General features: G+C 44.6%; 1 protein-coding gene across 2 annotated transcripts; it reads left to right on the forward strand.

Moving 5' to 3' along the window:
* The first annotated feature begins 26 nt into the window (after nucleotides 1-26).
* On the forward strand, nucleotides 27-16,974 carry Cpt2 (carnitine palmitoyltransferase 2). 2 transcript variants are annotated; one of them, XM_013146650.3, is made up of 5 exons: nucleotides 27-332; nucleotides 8,225-8,305; nucleotides 10,552-10,658; nucleotides 13,433-14,747; nucleotides 16,197-16,345. In XM_013146650.3, exons 1-5 carry the CDS (start codon nucleotides 181-183, stop codon nucleotides 16,207-16,209), a joined length of 1,668 nt encoding a protein of 555 aa, XP_013002104.1. In that variant the 5' UTR covers nucleotides 27-180; the 3' UTR covers nucleotides 16,210-16,345. The 2 variants fall into 2 exon arrangements, with proteins under 2 accessions (XP_013002104.1, XP_003461003.1); XM_003460955.5 differs by having other exon boundaries at nucleotides 31-332; nucleotides 13,433-14,737; nucleotides 16,197-16,974.
* Nucleotides 16,975-17,198: the final 224 nt, after the last annotated feature.

The raw sequence follows: 17,198 nt of genomic DNA on the forward strand, positions 1-17,198 counted from the left end.
GCGGGCCCTCGATGGGCGGGGCGGTGGCCGCCGCCGGCCGGAAGTGCCCCCGGGGGCAGGCGACCTGGGTTTCAGGTCCCGGGTGCCCGCTCGCGGTGCTGCGGCTGGCAGCTCTGCTCGATCGCGGAACTTCCTCGCCCGCCGCCGCGCTCTCCCGCCGCCGCCGCCGCCGCCAGGACGATGGTGCCCCGCCTGCTGCTGCGCGCCCTGTCCCGGGCCCCTGCCTTGGGCCCGGGAGCGCCCTCTCGACCCCTTAGCGCCGGCCCCGGGCCCGGCCAGTTCCTGCAGCACAGCATCGTGCCCACCATGCACTACCAGGATAGCCTGCCCAGGTGAGCCCGGCCTCCCTGCCCCGCCGCCTGCCCTGGATCGGCCTGCGCCTAAGTCTACTCAGGCAGGACCGGCTCGCAGCTGTCTACCCTGCAGGCAACCCCAGAACACAGTCTGGAAGTCCTGGGACTTCCAGAATCTTCAACCTAGGGACTCCAGCACCCCGAGTTCTCTTCTGGAACCCCCCCCCCCCCCCCCGCTGTTGAGATTCCTGTGTTTTGAGCCCTTCTTAAACTCCCTGCTCAGATTCTCTGTTTAACTTATCTTCCGGCTATGTATCCTAATCTCATCTTTCATTCTCCCTGAAAAGCATCCTTTCTGCCTAACTCCAACACTTCCCTAACCCCACAACTAGGGCAGCCCCCCCCCCCCCGTACTTTAATGACCGCGCTGATGTAGGTGTCCAATTTCTGACACATAGCACAGAAGTTACTCTCCCTCAACCCCCAGTACTTCATCTTGTTCACCGATTACTCGTAACCCTCAGCCTTCACCTCATTCCTCCTGCTCTTAGTAACTTGTCAGTCCCCTTAAGTCCCCTTAGTAACCTGTCAGTCCCCTCAAGTCCCCTTAGTAACCTGTCAGTCCCCTCAAGTCCCCTTAGTAACCTGTCAGTCCCCTCCAGTTCACCCTCACCCTGCTTACTCCCTGCCCCCCATTTCCACTGTAACTTCTAACTGCAATCTTCCTTCTGGTTTCACCCATCTCTGGTCCCCTAGCCTCTGATTTACCAAGTCTCATCTTTTAATACTAGAAATTTCCTTTACTGTCTAAAATTAAACCTGAACTGTCTTCTCCATTCATTCACCTTTTAGTTTCTGAGGCCAAACTCCAAATTTGTCTCATAAAGCCTTCTCACGTTTAATTAGCAAATTTCTGTCAGGATACCTCTGTCCAGAGGCTGGAGGCCTGTGCTTCCTCCCCAGAAAAAAAACATTGTTTCCCAGGCATTGCCTCAATGGTTGGGTTGTGGTTTTTCTCTGTATCCCGGAGTTGTTTAAGCCTGCACTGTCATTGCTCACTGTGCTCTCAGTGCCAGCATCCTGTGAAATTACACTTCAGACTCTTAAGACAAGCTAAATAATGCAGTAATCTGAGTTTGGAAGGGGCAGAGGGAAAGAAGGTAGGTCTCTGTGACTGCATGATTAGCCTGGGACCCACCTCCTCCTGACAGCCAGTGTGTCTGAGTTGCATCACTATGTAGGGGAAAGGTGACTGTGGACTGGCAGAGCCTGTCTTCACTAGCCAAGCCAAGAGTCATGGTCATTGACTTTGTAGCAGGCCAGCCCAGGCCCCACCTAGATTTAAGATCAGAGGATGTTCAGGATTTGAGAATTGGAACGCTGGAAAGAATATTCAAGATTGTTTAGACCGAGCCCATCTGTAGCACAAAAATCTGTAGGAATCTGAAAGTACAGACAATACCACTCATCACCCTTTAAGCAACCATTAACTCATCAGTAAAGCAGGAGTTAGATGAGAGGTGAAATTTCTTCTCTCTGAGATTCTGGGCTAGGAAAAGATACTATCTTTGACATTTCATGTTGATGTCAAATTTGCTGAAAAGCCTCTGAGTTTGAAAATTCTAGTTTCAGATTCTATATCTGCAAATCTTTGGCTATAATTTTGGGCAGTTTAGCTAACTTCTTGGAGCCACAATCACCTGTCATGTCAGAAAGGCAGCACACTGAAATAAAATGCCTGAGATAAATACCCTTGTAATTAGTCAAGCACCAGGGAACCTTGGACTCTTTGCACTAGGGAACCTTGCACTGTCACTTATTTCATCTTTTTTTTACATGTGTGTTTTTTCCTTCTCTCTTTGGTGAGTGTGGTAAAATATATTTAACAAAATTGACCATTTAACCATTTTTGGCTATATGCTTTAGCTACATGCCATTTTTCGTTTTATATCAAGAATTGAAATCAGGACCTTGCGCTTGCCAGGCAGGTACTGTGCCACTAAGCTGTATCCCTTACTCACATTACTAATTTGATCAGCACATATTGATCATGGTTAAAGCACTTAAGATTACAATGTAGGAGGGCCTTGGGATTTAGCTCAGTGGCTCAAGTACTTACCCGGTAAGCTCAAGGTCCTGAATTCAGTCCCCAGTACCAAAAAAACCCCCCAAAACAAAACAAAACAAAAAACACCCAGAGTACACTGGAGGAGAATAGGCAGAGTTGTAATTGGATAACTGAGAAGCATCATCTTATAATTCTTAAGATCATGAGGCTTGAGTGTTTATGTATGTTGCTGGGAAGTGAATCTCAGACCTGACTTTTATTTCTACTTCTTCCTTGAAGCATGGCCATGAAGAAGTCATCTTTCCTAAGAAAAGAAATGATAATATTAACTTCCTTTCTGAGTAGTAAGAATTAAAAACCCTAATATAAAGCATAAAGTGCTGAGTCTGCACGTAGTACTTAGTGGACATTCATGGTACTGTAGCGGCTGTAGGCCGGTGTCCATTGTGTGTCTGAATGTGTCATAAGAGAGCCACTGCTGTGTGAGTAGAGAAGGGGACCTGTGTAAGAGAAATGAGAGAGGGACGGAAACGCACCTGCGAAGAACAGGCACCTAAAATACGAGATAGGATCAGAAATTTTGAGGTTTATGTTATACATAGCCCAGAGACTCACCATTTAGTCCTTACATTATTAAAATTGACCTGGGTTGGAGGTAGTGGGGGGAGAAAGGCATTATGTTAGGTCTATATTTGGTAAAATAAAAAAGTCATTTATCTGTCTTTTAATCCCTACTACTTTAGGTGATAACTGGGGTTCCAAACATAATGGGCAGGTTTTCTAAAGTATGAAGCCAGAGAGGACATGGAGGATAATATAGACACAAAATATTTTAGGCCTCAAAGACATCTTTTAGAATGATCATCCTGACTTCTAGAATAATTTTATTCCCCAGTAATGCTGTACAGTGCTTGTAAGTCAGTAACTATGAATATTTACAACTCAGTCTTGCAAACATGGAAAAGGCTTTTTAGCTGTGTTCTTGCAGGAAGAACACCGAGGTGCCTACTGCTCAGGCAGACTGCTTTGATAGCAGGTGACTAAGAGGAGCTCACACAGGAGATGGATCCGCCCGGCGCGTACTTGTCTTCCAGCTGTATTATGACAGAAAACTTTTCCATAAGGGTGGGGGTGGGGAACTGCTGTGAAAATCTCTCACAATTCTGTGCCTGGCACTGAGCAGAGAAGCTGAGTTAGTTTCCCAGGAAAGTGAACAGGCCAAATTTGGCTCCACAGGACTTGAGAACGAGTTTACTATGTGCCAGGCACTGCCCTGAGACAGTCATCTGTGCAGACTTTCAGAGGTGCACATGCATGTTACTCTCATAGTATCGGCCAGGCAGCCAAAGTGCAGGGTGGGTACGAACCCGCAACCACACTCTGTGAGTGATGAGGCTGGAGTCTGCTCTCTGACCCACTGGGCAGTGCTGTTAGCAGCGATGAAAAATGACTTATTTAAAAAAATTGTAACAGCTTCATTGAGATATAATTCACATGCCATAAGACCCACTTTTTAATAAGAGTATCTGCAGGGTTGTGTAATTATCACCACTAATTCATTTACCCCTCCCCTCAAAACCATGCTTTCTCTCCTAGTCCCACCCCCACCCCTTCACCCTTTGTAAGTGTTAATCTACCTTCTAGAAATGTTTGAACTCAGGTTTGTCTGATTTAAGCTTATCCCTTGCCCGAGCATTCCACGCTCTCCCTAAACAAAGCATAGACCTGCGGTTGGCAGGATTCTGCTTCTTCAGTTGTCACGTCACTGCCTGTTGGAGGAGCCTGCCACAGTTGAGGAGCGGCAGTTAGAGGAGGCAGGTAACAACAGAACATGCAGTCAGAAGAGGGCAGAGGACCTGTCTGGAGAAAACATGTGTTTAGGGGAAGAAAACAACCAGGGAAGAGACAGAGAAGACGACATCAAATCCAAAAGGCGGGTGGAGGGCGTTGCTCTCTATATCTTCTACATGATTTCAGTTTCAGGCATCTCTTTAGAATCTCCCAGTCCAGTGAGTAGAGAGAAAGCAAATCCACTAAACATGACAGAGGTTCTGAGCTTGGCTGGGGCTGCTGTGGTTTGAACGTGTGCCCCAAAGTCTGTATGTGGGAACCCTCATCCTCAGTGCAGCATCAAGAGATGGGATCTTAGGAAGTGACCAGGTCATGAGGGCCCTGCCCGTGGTGCCAGGCTGTGGTGCAGCAGGAAACCCTTGCAAATGCTAGCACCTTGATCTTGGACTTCCAGCCCCCAGAACGTGAGGATTCAAATTCTTTTCTTTATAGATTACTAAGTCTCTGGTATTCTGTTACAGCATCATGAAATGGATGAAGACAGGATTAAAGAATGAGTAGTAGCTGGGCATGGTGGTATACCCTTGAAATTCCAGCACTCTGGGAGGCTGAGATAGAAGGATCACCAGTTCAAGCTCAACCTGTGCCATGCTGCCACTTAGTGAGATATTGCTCTCAAGCACACATACACACACAAGGTGCTGGGAATATAACTCAGTGCAAAGGCCCTGGGTTCAGTGTTCAGTGCCAAGAAAGAAAGAAAGAAAAAGAAAGGAGAAACCAATGAATTTGTTGAATATACATGTATTAAATGCTTTCTCTGTGGCTAATGGAGGTCAGAGAGGGATATCAGAGAAAGAATATTGCGGCGAGGGCCCCTGTATGCATAACCTTAACGGTGAGAACCAATCCTGTACTCTTCTTTCCCGCTCCTTATTCAGTGACATCATTTGGACAGCTGTGGAAACTGACCATGGTGGAAGTATCTTATCCACCACAGAAATTAGTAAATGCTACAATTCAGGGATGTACTGTACAGCGAGCTAGTTTACAGCTCACCTCTCTTTGGAGCTGGATAGAGATGAAGGCTGGGAGGAGGTTGTACGATTGGCTTTGAGAGGAAAGAGACTTGTTAAACCATGATGGCAGCTCAGGTGAGGAGAGAGCTGGTCCTGTCTAGAAGGTTGAGAGTGGCTCTTTTAGGGATAAATCCAAGGCAGGTGGTATTTCACAATAGTGAGTTTTAGAAAGAAGAGCAGGACACCTATTAGAGAAGACGTTACAGAGTAGAGGTAGGTTTTTTAGATGGAATGGGTGTGCCAAAAGGTGTAGTGGAAGGGGCTGAAGCATAGTCAGAGGTCCATGAGGCCATACTAGATGTTGCCAAGCGGACAGAAGGAAATAGAAGGGGACCAAGTTAGTGCCTAATGAAGCAGGAAACTAACAAGGAAATGGGAAGGCTTAGCGTGTCTGTCCTATCTGTGTGTACTTGTAGACATCTGGATAGCTACAACTTTAGTGTATCTGTATTTCAAAGTTTATTATATAGGTACCTTGATGAGTTCTCATATATTTTATTTCATTTAATCAGAAGCCTAATGAGCTGTCATTTAACAAATATAGAAGGGTTAGAGAGATAAAAAATTTACCCAAGATCACATGGATAGTAAGTCCAGGATCCAAGACTCAATCTGTGTGATTCTAAAAGCAGTGATATTCATCTCTCTAATATCCTGGACATGTCAGTGATAGACATGGGCTGGGTGAGCTTGGAACTGGACAAGTAAATTTCAGATCTACGAGGCAGTTTTCTCTACCACGTAGTCCAGAAGTGGATCTTTGAAGCATCAGCAGTGTGCCACCTAGATCCATGTTACCAGAGAAAACCAGCAGAACTGAGGTCCCAGTTGTGAGTTTAAACCTCATTCTGTTTCTCCTATGTCAGTCAAGATTTCACAGATCAATACAATTTCAGGGGAAAAAACACTGAACTGTCAGGATTTTCATAAAGGGATGACTTTTAATGGTACCTATCAAAATACTGAGAAGATTGTTCAATGGAGCAAATTCAGCTTTGGGAACAAGGATCACACTGTCCGTATTTTTCATTCACAGTGAACCAGTAACTGTCACTGTGGCTATTGTCTGACCAGTAGCAGGTAATCCAGGGATGAGATCTGCATTGCTAGATGGCATCTACGTTGAGGGTACTTTATGTAAGGCAAAAATGCAGACCTGGGAAGGCTGACAGTAAGCTGTTCGTAGGAAACAGGTGATTTTTGTATCCGCAGTAGTAATTTTTGTGTGTAAAGTATGCTGCTTCAATTTCAATTCCATTTGGAAAGTTTAGTCTATTATATTTATAAAAATGTTTTCCTGAGACTTGCTTTACCCCATTAAAGGAAGGGCAGACTAGAATTAATGACAAGTTTTTTAATACAAACTTTTATCAAATTGCCTATTATCTGTAATTTAGAATTTTCTTTTAAAAAGATAAAACTTTGTTAATATTCTGGCTGTTAAAGTCCTGAGAAACATAAGTAAGCAGCTTTGTAATTAGGAGGTAACTGTGGTAGTGTTTGTGAGTCAGTGAATGTAAGACTTGGGTAGAAAGAAACCTTGTGAAAATTATTTAGGATAAGTCCATAGTGGCTGTAAAGACTTTTTTGAGACATTGTCTTGCTGTGTAGTTCGAACTGGCCTTGAACTCTCTGTGTGACCCAGGTCGCCTCAAACTTGGTGTGCTCCTCTTGCCTCAGGGCTTGGATCCCAGGCATGCGCCACCATGCCCAGTTTACAGCTACAGATCATTTGGATTTATTTTTATTGTCATGTTTTAGATAAATATGCACTGGAAAATAAGCAGAACCACTGTATGTCACGAACTGAATTTTTAAACTATGCTTGTGCATGATGTTTCAGTGTTCCTCAACGACAAATGCATTTAGGTTTTATATGTAAGTATCAGTGTCGATTTTGAGTCACCAGACTCCTGCTGGTTTAACACTGGGATATACCTGTCACTGAAACCACTGAAATGAAAGAGAGAGTACACCTTGCACACGTCCGTGCTTTCATTTCACTGTGGACCAGTCACTTCCCCCTGACAGCCATCCTTGGAGCCCACTGCTGGAGGCCGAGGAGTCGGCAGGCACCCTGCCATCCTGAGTTTTAAGCTCATGGAAATACCTAGTGTTTCCTAGTAGGACTTCCGGTGACTAGGCATGGCTTCATGATCAGTTTTTTGCCTTAGCAAATGTAGCCCACATATTGGGCTGGCTTTAGGACAGGTCTTACATGATTCTCTGTGGTGAAATGTCTAAGAAATAGTCCTAAGCATACTGGCACGCAGTACTCCCAGCTACTTGGGAGGCTGAGGCAGGAGGATCTAAAGTTCAAGGTAGGCCCAGGCAACTTAGTGAGACCCCATTTCAAAAAAATAACAACAAAATAGCAATTAAAAAAAAAATCAAAGATTGCACAACCCCCCAAACATGCAGATGCACAAACTACACACACACACACACACACACACACATACACGAAAATTAAAAAATGAATCTTTTTCTTTTTATCCTGAGAGAGGAAAACACAGTTGTTCAAGGGTAGAATTCAGTCAGTATCAGCACAATGTTAGCACAAGGATTATTTTTGTGGCCAGGAAACAGGAATATTAAGGACAAATTCTGCTTTCTCATTTAGAATCTATTATTATTAAAAAGAATTATGTTTTAATTTTACTTAAAAATAGAGTTACCATTGATACATTAGTAAATCATCAGTTCTGGGAGGGGTGTGTGTGTGTGCATGTGTGTGCAGCTGTGCATACGTCTGCATGTGCATGTGTGGTGCTGGGGGTCAAACCCAGGCCCTCATTCATACTCAGCAAGTGCTCCACTGCCGAGCTGCACCCCTCTCCCACCCATCCATTCTGATTGGTGAACAAGTCGCTCTGTTGTTTTATAAGTAGGGAAATGAATTATCCTGTAATCGGTTTACTCCCTTGGCTTATGAAACTAATCACCCGCTCACATCTACCGTCACCCCAACACTGACTTTGCTGTCTCCTCAGGCTGCCTATTCCCAAACTTGAGGACACTATTCGGAGGTATCTCAGTGCGCAGAAGCCTCTCCTGAGTGACGACCAGTTCAGGTAAACGCTGAGACCTCCATAGGCCATGATCATGGTGGTTCAAGAGGCTGGAAAGTAGTGGTGGGCTTCAAACAATGTCTGCAACTTAACTGGTCTCCAGAACCCAGAGCCCAGTCTGCAAGTTCAAGTTTAGGAAATAAGTTTTCATTCTTGAAGCTGTGACCAAGCCCTGAGGTGAGAGTCCCTAACCTGACCCAACCAGAGCTGGTGTAGAAGCCACAATGCCAGGTTTGTACTTGGTACTGGCAAGTGCAGCTGGACTGACAGCTGGTACTGGTCATCAGCAAGAGGCCAAGTGTTCTTGGTAGAGAGAGCCACAGAGGGCCACGTGGGAGACCCGAAGTTCGCTTGCTGAGTGAGTGTCCTGAGTTGGATAGTGGCCTCCCACATCCCTGCCCTTTCAGAAGCTCTGAATGTGACCTCTTTCGGAAACAGGATTACTGCAGTACAGTGAGGTAGGGTCAGGGCCTCCTGGAGCAGAGTAAGTCCTTCATCCAGTATGACTGGTTGTCGGGAACCACCAGAGGACTCACTCTCCTTGAAAGAAGAGCAGTTATCTCCAGTTTGCATGAACTTGGCCCTGTCTCTGCATATTGACGTGTACAGAGCTGGCTAGGCTGTTTCTCTATTCCTTCAATTCGCTTTAAGCACTGTAAATTCGGCTAGCTGAGGAACTGATATGTAATCTTGAAGCAAGGCACAGCCACTGTTTCCCCACCTAGGGACTCTCAGAAAAACATGGTTGCGCCAGGTGGGATAGAGAGCCGTGCACCATGCTGTGGGCTGGGACCAAGCCTTGAGAAAGAAGCTAGGACTCCCCAGGGCAAAAAGAAGATTGTACATCAGAGCTGAAGCACCAACCCCAAGTTATAGATACTGCTTCAGCTGTGTTAAGCAGATTACTCTCTCTGTATTTCTTGCCCTCTGCATCTTGCAGAGATGATCTATCTAGCCCGGCTCAGGCAGTCATATATTCCCCACCACTCTCACTGTCACTCATTCCTGAGCCACTCCCCTCATGGAGAATTAATAAAACGTGGATTGGGCCCTGGGTTGTGGCCTTTGTTCTGGTGAACCACCATCTTGGCTGGACTTAGGACCCACTTGGCTCCCCACATGTCTTAGTGACTTTATTCTCATCTTGGGTTGCACTGGAAGAGCAGATTGGAATTAACTCACTAGAATTCCAGTAACTTCTCCATGGGATTCCAAATATTAACTTCCTGGATCATGACGAGGACAGGAAAGAGATCTCTATAACTGGAGTCCTCAGAAGACAGAAGCGACACAGAGACAGCATGTGAAGACAGAGGCAGGACTAGAGTGTCACATCCATAAGCTGAGGACAGTGAAGACTGTTGGCAACATCAGATGCAAGAAAGATGATGGCACAGGTTTTTCCCTAGTGTCTTCAGAGAGAATATGGTCTTGGTTTTGTATTTCCAGCCTTGAGAGCTGAGAGAGAATAAATATCCTTGTTTTAAGTACCTCTCAGGATGTGATACTTTGTTATTGCAGCTCTAGGAAACTAATACATAGTGGAATCTAATAATATTGGATATAAAAGAAAAAAGAATACCTCTTTCATGCCGGATGATAATATCGGTCATGGTCAAAAAGTGGATTGCATTAAACTCCCAGAGTCCAGTGTGGTTCCATAGTCTTCTTCCATAACGGGTTTTTTTGGGGCACAGATAACTGGCATTGTATTCAAATCATGAAGTTCTTTATTGGACAGTGACAGAGAAACAGATGAACTGTTCATATCTAGGCTTGTGCTTTTAAATATTCCCTGTTAGTCACTTAGGAACTGCAGTTTCTCCTAATATGGCAGCAAATTAACAGCTACCAGTTACAAAGTATTAAGTTTTAGACAGCCATATATCCTCAGGTTTACAAGTATTTTTTAATCTTGTAAGGTGGTATTATCTCAGAGAAACTGAATAACTTGTCCAGTGTCACATAATTTGAAAGTGACACTTTTTATTCCAGACCATGTATCCTTTTCTCAATGCCAAACTAGGGTACATACTCCTCTGTGAGGTATTTACTGACCATCTTCATGTCCTAGATTTATCAGTGGTAGGTTGACTCCTGTTCTTCTATTCAGAGCTACTTTCTCGCTTCATTCCTAGCTTCCAGGATATGCTGATGGGAACCCAAGGCTCTGTGTATGAGCTCTTAGCCATGAACCTAAAAATCATGTATTTCCTACCATTGATTCTGTCTGTTCTTGGACATTTCAGGAAAACAGAACAATTTTGTAAGAGTTTTGAAAATGGCACTGGAAAGGAACTGCACAAGCAGCTGGTTGCTCACGACAAGCAGAATAAACATACAAGCTACATTTCCGGTAGGTTTGCTGAGCTGTGGCCATGATTTCTTCCTAGAACCTTCCGCAATAAAAAATAAGGTATCTTCTCTCCTGTTTTAGTCTCAGTAACATTTTTAGCAGACCAGCATTGAAGGAATGGCTCACCACCTGTGGCTGGAGCACAGTTACGGCTGTGTGAGTTCCTCACTTAACTGAGGTGTGACTTGTGTCCAGGGGAGTGGATCAAGGCCGAGCCTACTTGATGGCTGTGTCTGAAAAGGACGCAGAGTCGAGTGCCGTGCCTCAGCGTGCCATTCCAGACCCTCCCGCTCAGGCCTCGTCTCTCATGACTTCCCTGACACTCCTCATGCCTCAGCAAGTCTGAACCCCACAGTGTCCTCCATCCTTCTGTGCCTTTATCCATCTCGTCCCCACTTCCGTTCTTGACCTGGAAAATTCTTCCTCGGGATCCAGGCAACCTCAGTCCTTTTACCTCTCCATTCAGAATCGGTTATCTCCACCCTTTTTCCTTTGGTACTTTTAATTTATTCTCTTTTTTATTAGTACATGTCAGCAGTACGTTCAGTTTATAATCATCTGAGGGAGGAGGTACACAAATGCAACACAGTTCTTTTTTTAAAATCCCTTTCCTTTGCCTCCCTCCTTCCCTCCTCTAAATCTCCTTTCTCCATGTTTGTTTTGTTCATATTATTAATCTTATCTCAGGTTTATAACATACAATATTTGCATTCAGTGAGGTTATTAGCCTCCTGTAGGCGCCGTGTCTTTATTCACTTACTTCCCCTGCCCTCCTTCTCTCCTCTCGCTCACCTTCTCTGGGACATCCTCCCATTTGCAAAAGATCTGTTCCCCTCGTTTCCTTCTACCTTTATTGTGCTTTTTGTTTGTACTTTGCCTCACTCAAATGAGAGACACTATGTGATGTGTAAGCTGCTGTGTCTGATTTATTTCACTTAACATTATATTTTCCAGGAGCATCTGTTTTCCTACAAATGTCTCAAATCTGCCTTTTTTAGACATGAGTAGTATTCCATTACACATAGATACCACATTTTCTCTATCATCTGTTGATGGGAATGCAGGCTTTAGCTATTATGATTGTGCCGCTATAAACACTGTTACATATGTGTCATACGTATTGTATGATGTCTTTAGCTCTTTGCCTAGAAGAGGGATAGCTGTTTATATAGAATTTCTAATTTCAATCTTTGAGAAATTTCCATAGCGGTTGTCGAGTACTAGTTTTCATTCCCACCAACAACGTAGGAGGGTTTGTTTTTCACTGCAGTGACAGCATCGTTTGTTACTTTTTGATTTCTTGATGACTGCCATGCTTTATGGTGTAGTTTATATTTTCATCAAGGTTATACATGCACATCACTTAAAAAATTAAGTGGTTCTATAACTTATTAGGGGAAAATTTTTTTTGCCACTCCCCTAATTTCAAAATTCTTACCTTCTTTCAGCTCCTCTTTTGAAATACTTCCATACATCTAAATTATATGCTTATATTACTGTATCTGATCTTTTTAGTTTTAGGCATTATCTATTAGTTTTAGGCACTATTTTCATGGTTAATCTTGTTTGCAAGCTTAATTGGATTGAGAGCTGCCAAGAGATTAGTAAACCACACTTTGTAGGTGTGTTGGGGTGGGTGGGGGGCTGGAGGGTGTGACCTTGGGGACTCCAGTTCAAGAACCAGGAAAGGAACTAGAATGGGAAGAATGAGCAGCTGACAGACATTAGGGAACTGCAGATCACACACAGTGCTACACTGCTTCACACCTACCAGAATGGCTTCAGTCAAAGACATACAGGCGCGGGTGGCGTGCACCTGGATTCCCAGCTTCTAGGGAGGCTGAGGCAGCAGACAGGGAGTTGGCAGTCGGCTTGGGCAACACAGTGACGTCTCATGGGGAAAAAAATACAGGTATGGGTGAGGATGGGAAATTGTAACCCTTATATACAGCCACTTTGGAAAATGACCTGAAAGTTCTCAAAAAGGTTTAACAGAGCCAAGTGTGAGGGGGCACTTGCTTGTAATCTCAGAACAATGGGAGGCTGAGGCAGGAGATTGTGAATTCAAGCCCAGTCTGGGTACCTTAGCAACTTTGTGAAAACCTGTCTCAAAATTTTAAAAGGCTGGGAATATGGCTCAGTATGAAGGTCCGAGTTCAGTACTGAGTTCTGTCCTCAGTACTGAAAAAAGAAAAGCTTAACAGATATGTACCTCATAACCTAGCAATTCCACTCATGTATGTAGATACATACAGATACATATTCAATATCTATCTACTGTACTACCATCTAAACATTACTGTCTACTATCTATAGATATTTTTATCTACTATATATATATTTGTATCTATCTGTATATATATGTTCATATGAGAGCATATGTCCACACAAAAACTTACATATGAAGGCTCACAGCAATATAATTCATAATAGCTAAGAAGTAGAAACTACCCAGATGTCTATCAGCTGATGAGTGGATAAACAAAATGTAGTATATTTATACAGTGGAACATTATTTGACAATAAAAAGAAATGCATGCTACATCATGGATGAACCTCAAAAACACTGAAAGTGACAGAATCCAGATGCAAAAGACCATCACATATTGGGTGATCCCATGTATCTGTCAGAAATTATTGCACAGTCAAAAAATAATCATGGAATCCCACCCTGTGGAAGTGGAAGTCATTTTTACTGCCTATGCCAGACTTTTATTTTTATTTTTAGGGGCTGTACTGACTCTTTATGTTGGCTTTTCTCTTTTTTTCCCTAGGGCCTTGGTTTGATATGTATTTAACTGCTCGGGACTCCATTGTCCTGAACTTTAATCCATTTATGGCATTCAATCCTGACCCTAAATCTGGATACAATGACCAGCTTACCCGGGCAACCAACCTGGTTGTTTCTGCCCTCCGGTTTCTGAAGACGCTGCGGGCTGGCCTTCTGGAACCAGAGGTGTTTCACTTGAACCCTGCCAAAAGTGATACCAACACCTTTAAGAGACTCATCCGCTTTGTGCCTTCCTCTCTGTCCTGGTATGGGGCGTACTTGGTCAATGCATATCCCCTAGACATGTCCCAGTATTTTCGGCTTTTCAATTCAACTCGTCTACCCAAACCCAGTCGGGATGAACTGTTTACTGACGACAAGGCCAGACACCTCCTGGTCCTAAGAAAAGGACATTTCTATGTCTTTGACGTCCTGGATCGAGACGGGAACATCGTGAGCCCCTCAGAGATCCAGGCTCACCTGAAGTACATTCTCGAGGACAGCAGTCCTGCGCCCGAGCTTCCTCTGACCTTCCTTACTAGTGAGAACCGTGATGTGTGGGCAGAGCTCAGGCAGAAGCTGGTGCACGGTGGCAATGAGGAGGCGCTGTGGAAAGTAGACTCTGCCGTGTTCTGCCTCTGCCTCGATGACTTCCCCATCAAGGACCTTGTCCACTTGTCTCACACCATGCTGCACGGAGATGGCACAAACCGATGGTTTGACAAGTCCTTTAACCTCATTGTAGCCCAGGATGGCTGTGCTGCTGTCCACTTCGAGCATGCGTGGGGTGATGGTGTGGCAGTGCTCAGGTTTTTCAATGAAGTATTTAAAGATAGCACCCAGACCCCTGCCATAACTCCCCAGAACCAGCCAGCTACCACCAACTCTTCTGCATGTGTGCAGAGACTCAGCTTCAAGCTGAATGATGCCTTAAAGGCAGGCATCATGGCTGCTAAGGAAAAGTTTGATGCCACCATGAAAACCCTAACCATTGACTGTATACAGTTTCAGAGAGCAGGCAAAGAATTCTTGAAGAAGCAGAAGCTGAGCCCTGATGCAGTGGCCCAGCTGGCCTTCCAGATGGCTTTCCTGCGGCAGTACGGGCAAACAGTGGCCACCTACGAGTCCTGCAGCACTGCAGCCTTCAAGCATGGTCGCACCGAGACCATCCGGCCAGCCTCCATCTTCACAAAGAGGTGCTCCAAGGCCTTTGTCAGGGAGCCCTCCAAGCACAGCACTAGCGAGCTCCGCCAGATGGTGGCTGAGTGCTCCAAGTATCATGGGCAGCTGACCAAAGAGGCAGCAATGGGTGAGGCGGGGTGAGGAGCCCCTGTGTTCTGTGACCTTTGGTGCATGGTCAGTTTCTAGAATATTCCATCCTACACTTGATTTCTGGGCTGTCACGGGGCTTATTCTACCCAACACCTCCCAGAGTGATTGCTTTCCACACTAGCAGTCTGAAGAGCTAGACTGGCCACTAGGGATCAGAATGACCTCATGTCCTCCACAGAAATGGGGAAATGGACCTAACTTTCCCCTCATTTAAGGTCACTTTCAGCTGTAACACGATTCATTCTCTCTCTCTCCCTCTCTCTCTCTTTCTCCTCTCTCTCTGTTGCCAGTCATTTCTGACAGTTGAAGATTTCTAAGCTCCAGCCTTTCCTCATTCTCACATGTAGTGTGCTGGCTCCCTATAAATACAGTACCTCAGAAGCTCTTCCCAATTTCAAATGTCATCCTTCTTCACCTCTTGGTGATAAAATTTAAGACCTGGAAAGGATGTGATGAATTCCTTAGTCCAGTCCTTCTGTGCAGCTATAAAGTCTTGAAACAGAAAGGGACCTTGGGGACCTTTTCCATTTGTAGGTAGGAAAGTGGGACTGCTGGCCTGGTGTTACACAGCAAGTAGAAGGCCAGCTCAATCTGGCTTTTCACATGTGGACTGGACTTTGAGTTTTGTCTTAGTTTTGTGTGTGTGTGCATGTGTGCTGGGGACTGAATCAGCCTCACGCGTGCTCAGCACATGCTGTATCACAGAGCTACACATCTAGCCCCATATCTTAGTTTTTGAGTCTAGCTTTCTTGTATGATCTTGACAGTTTGACTGTGACTCAGTTTTTATCTTATTTTTTAAATTTTTTCTTTTTCTTAGATAGGGGAGTCATCATGGCTGATGACTGATATATATTTTGTAGGACAGTAATGTTTGAGATCTGTTGGGATTTGGTCACTTGTTTTATTTTTTAAAAACAACATAAAGCCGGGCGTGGTGGCTCACACCTGTAATCCCAGCACTCCGGAGGCTGAGGTAGGAGGATCGTTGCGAGTTCGAGACCAGCCTGGGCTATAAAGTGAGCTCAAGGCCAGCCTAAACTGCATAGTGAGACCCCATCTCAAAAAAAAAAAAAAAAAAAAAAAAAAAAAACCAAAAAAAAGCAACATAAATTTATTACCTCTCAGTTTTGTAGGTCAGAAGTCTGACATAGGCCTTACCAGCAAAACGTGACTCAGTTTTTAATACCATGTTTCCATGTTATTCTCTGTTTTTAGTCCAGCAGTTGACAGCTAAAAATATGTTTTTAAAATAATGTAAACTATTCTGGAATGAGCTGCTCCAAAGGTAAGTGTGCAAGAGGTATGCATTCAGAGCTAGACAGACCCTTCTTCCTTTCTGCAGGGTTCTGGGAAGAGGATTCCTACCATGGCTGGAGGGTTTGTCTGTGGTCTTTTCAGTGCTGTGATTCTTTTTCCATTTTGTCTGTTGACAGGCCAGGGCTTTGACCGACACTTGTTTGCTCTGCGGTACCTGGCGACAGCCAAAGGGACTACCCTTCCTGAGCTCTACCTCGACCCTGCATATGGGCAGATAAACCACAACATCCTGTCCACCAGCACACTGAACAGCCCCGCAGTGAGCCTTGGCGGTTTTGCCCCCGTGGTCCCTGATGGCTTTGGTGTTGGCTATGCTGTTCATGACAATTGGATAGGCTGCAATATCTCTTCTTATCCGGGACGCAATGCCCGGGAGTTTCTACAGTGTGTTGAGAAGTCCTTAGAAGACATGTTTGATGTCTTTGAAGGCAAACCTATCAAAACTTAGCTTGCAGGTGGGTGAACAGCTTTTGTTGCTTCCTCTCGCAAAAACAGCGTTCCATGCAGCCAATAGGTGCTATTCTGTGCTTAAACTAATCATAGATGCTTAAGCAGCCAGTGCCTGAGCTGTAAGATCAGGGTTTTAAAACTAAACATGTTGGCTGGATGTGGTGGTGCACACCTGTAATCCCAACACTCAGGGGGCTAAGGCAGCAGGGTCACTTCAAGTTTGAAGCCAGCCAAGGCTACATAGTAAGTTCATGACCAGTCTGAACTACATAGTGAGACCCTGTCTCAAAAACAAAGATAAACATGTCACTTCTGAATAGAACGAAGTTACAACTAAAGATAATGAGAGACTTGTTTTAAGGCCTTTTGATCAAGAGATAGGGTGTGGAAAAATAACTCAGGGCTGTGTATTGTTTAAGCAGAAATAAAAGTGTTGTTTGGAAATGGTTCTTAAATTTCTTTTAAATCTAATTTCTCAATCCCCACGAAGAACTTTGCAGCTGTAAGTTCAGCTAGCAGCGAGTTCCTGCTGGGCTCCGGCTCTTCAGGTGGTACAAGAAACAGTTTTATCCTCTCTATAAACATCTCTCTCGCTCAGCATGGTCTTTGTTTTCCTGAGGAGAAAACTGCTCTGCAATAAAGTGTCTTCCCTGGACTGGAGACTGCTG

This window comes from Cavia porcellus, unplaced genomic scaffold (assembly GCF_034190915.1).
Source record: "Cavia porcellus strain 051 isolate PalLab524CR breed Dunkin Hartley unplaced genomic scaffold, mCavPor4.1 scaffold_25, whole genome shotgun sequence".
Classification (NCBI taxonomy): domain Eukaryota; kingdom Metazoa; phylum Chordata; class Mammalia; order Rodentia; family Caviidae; genus Cavia; species Cavia porcellus.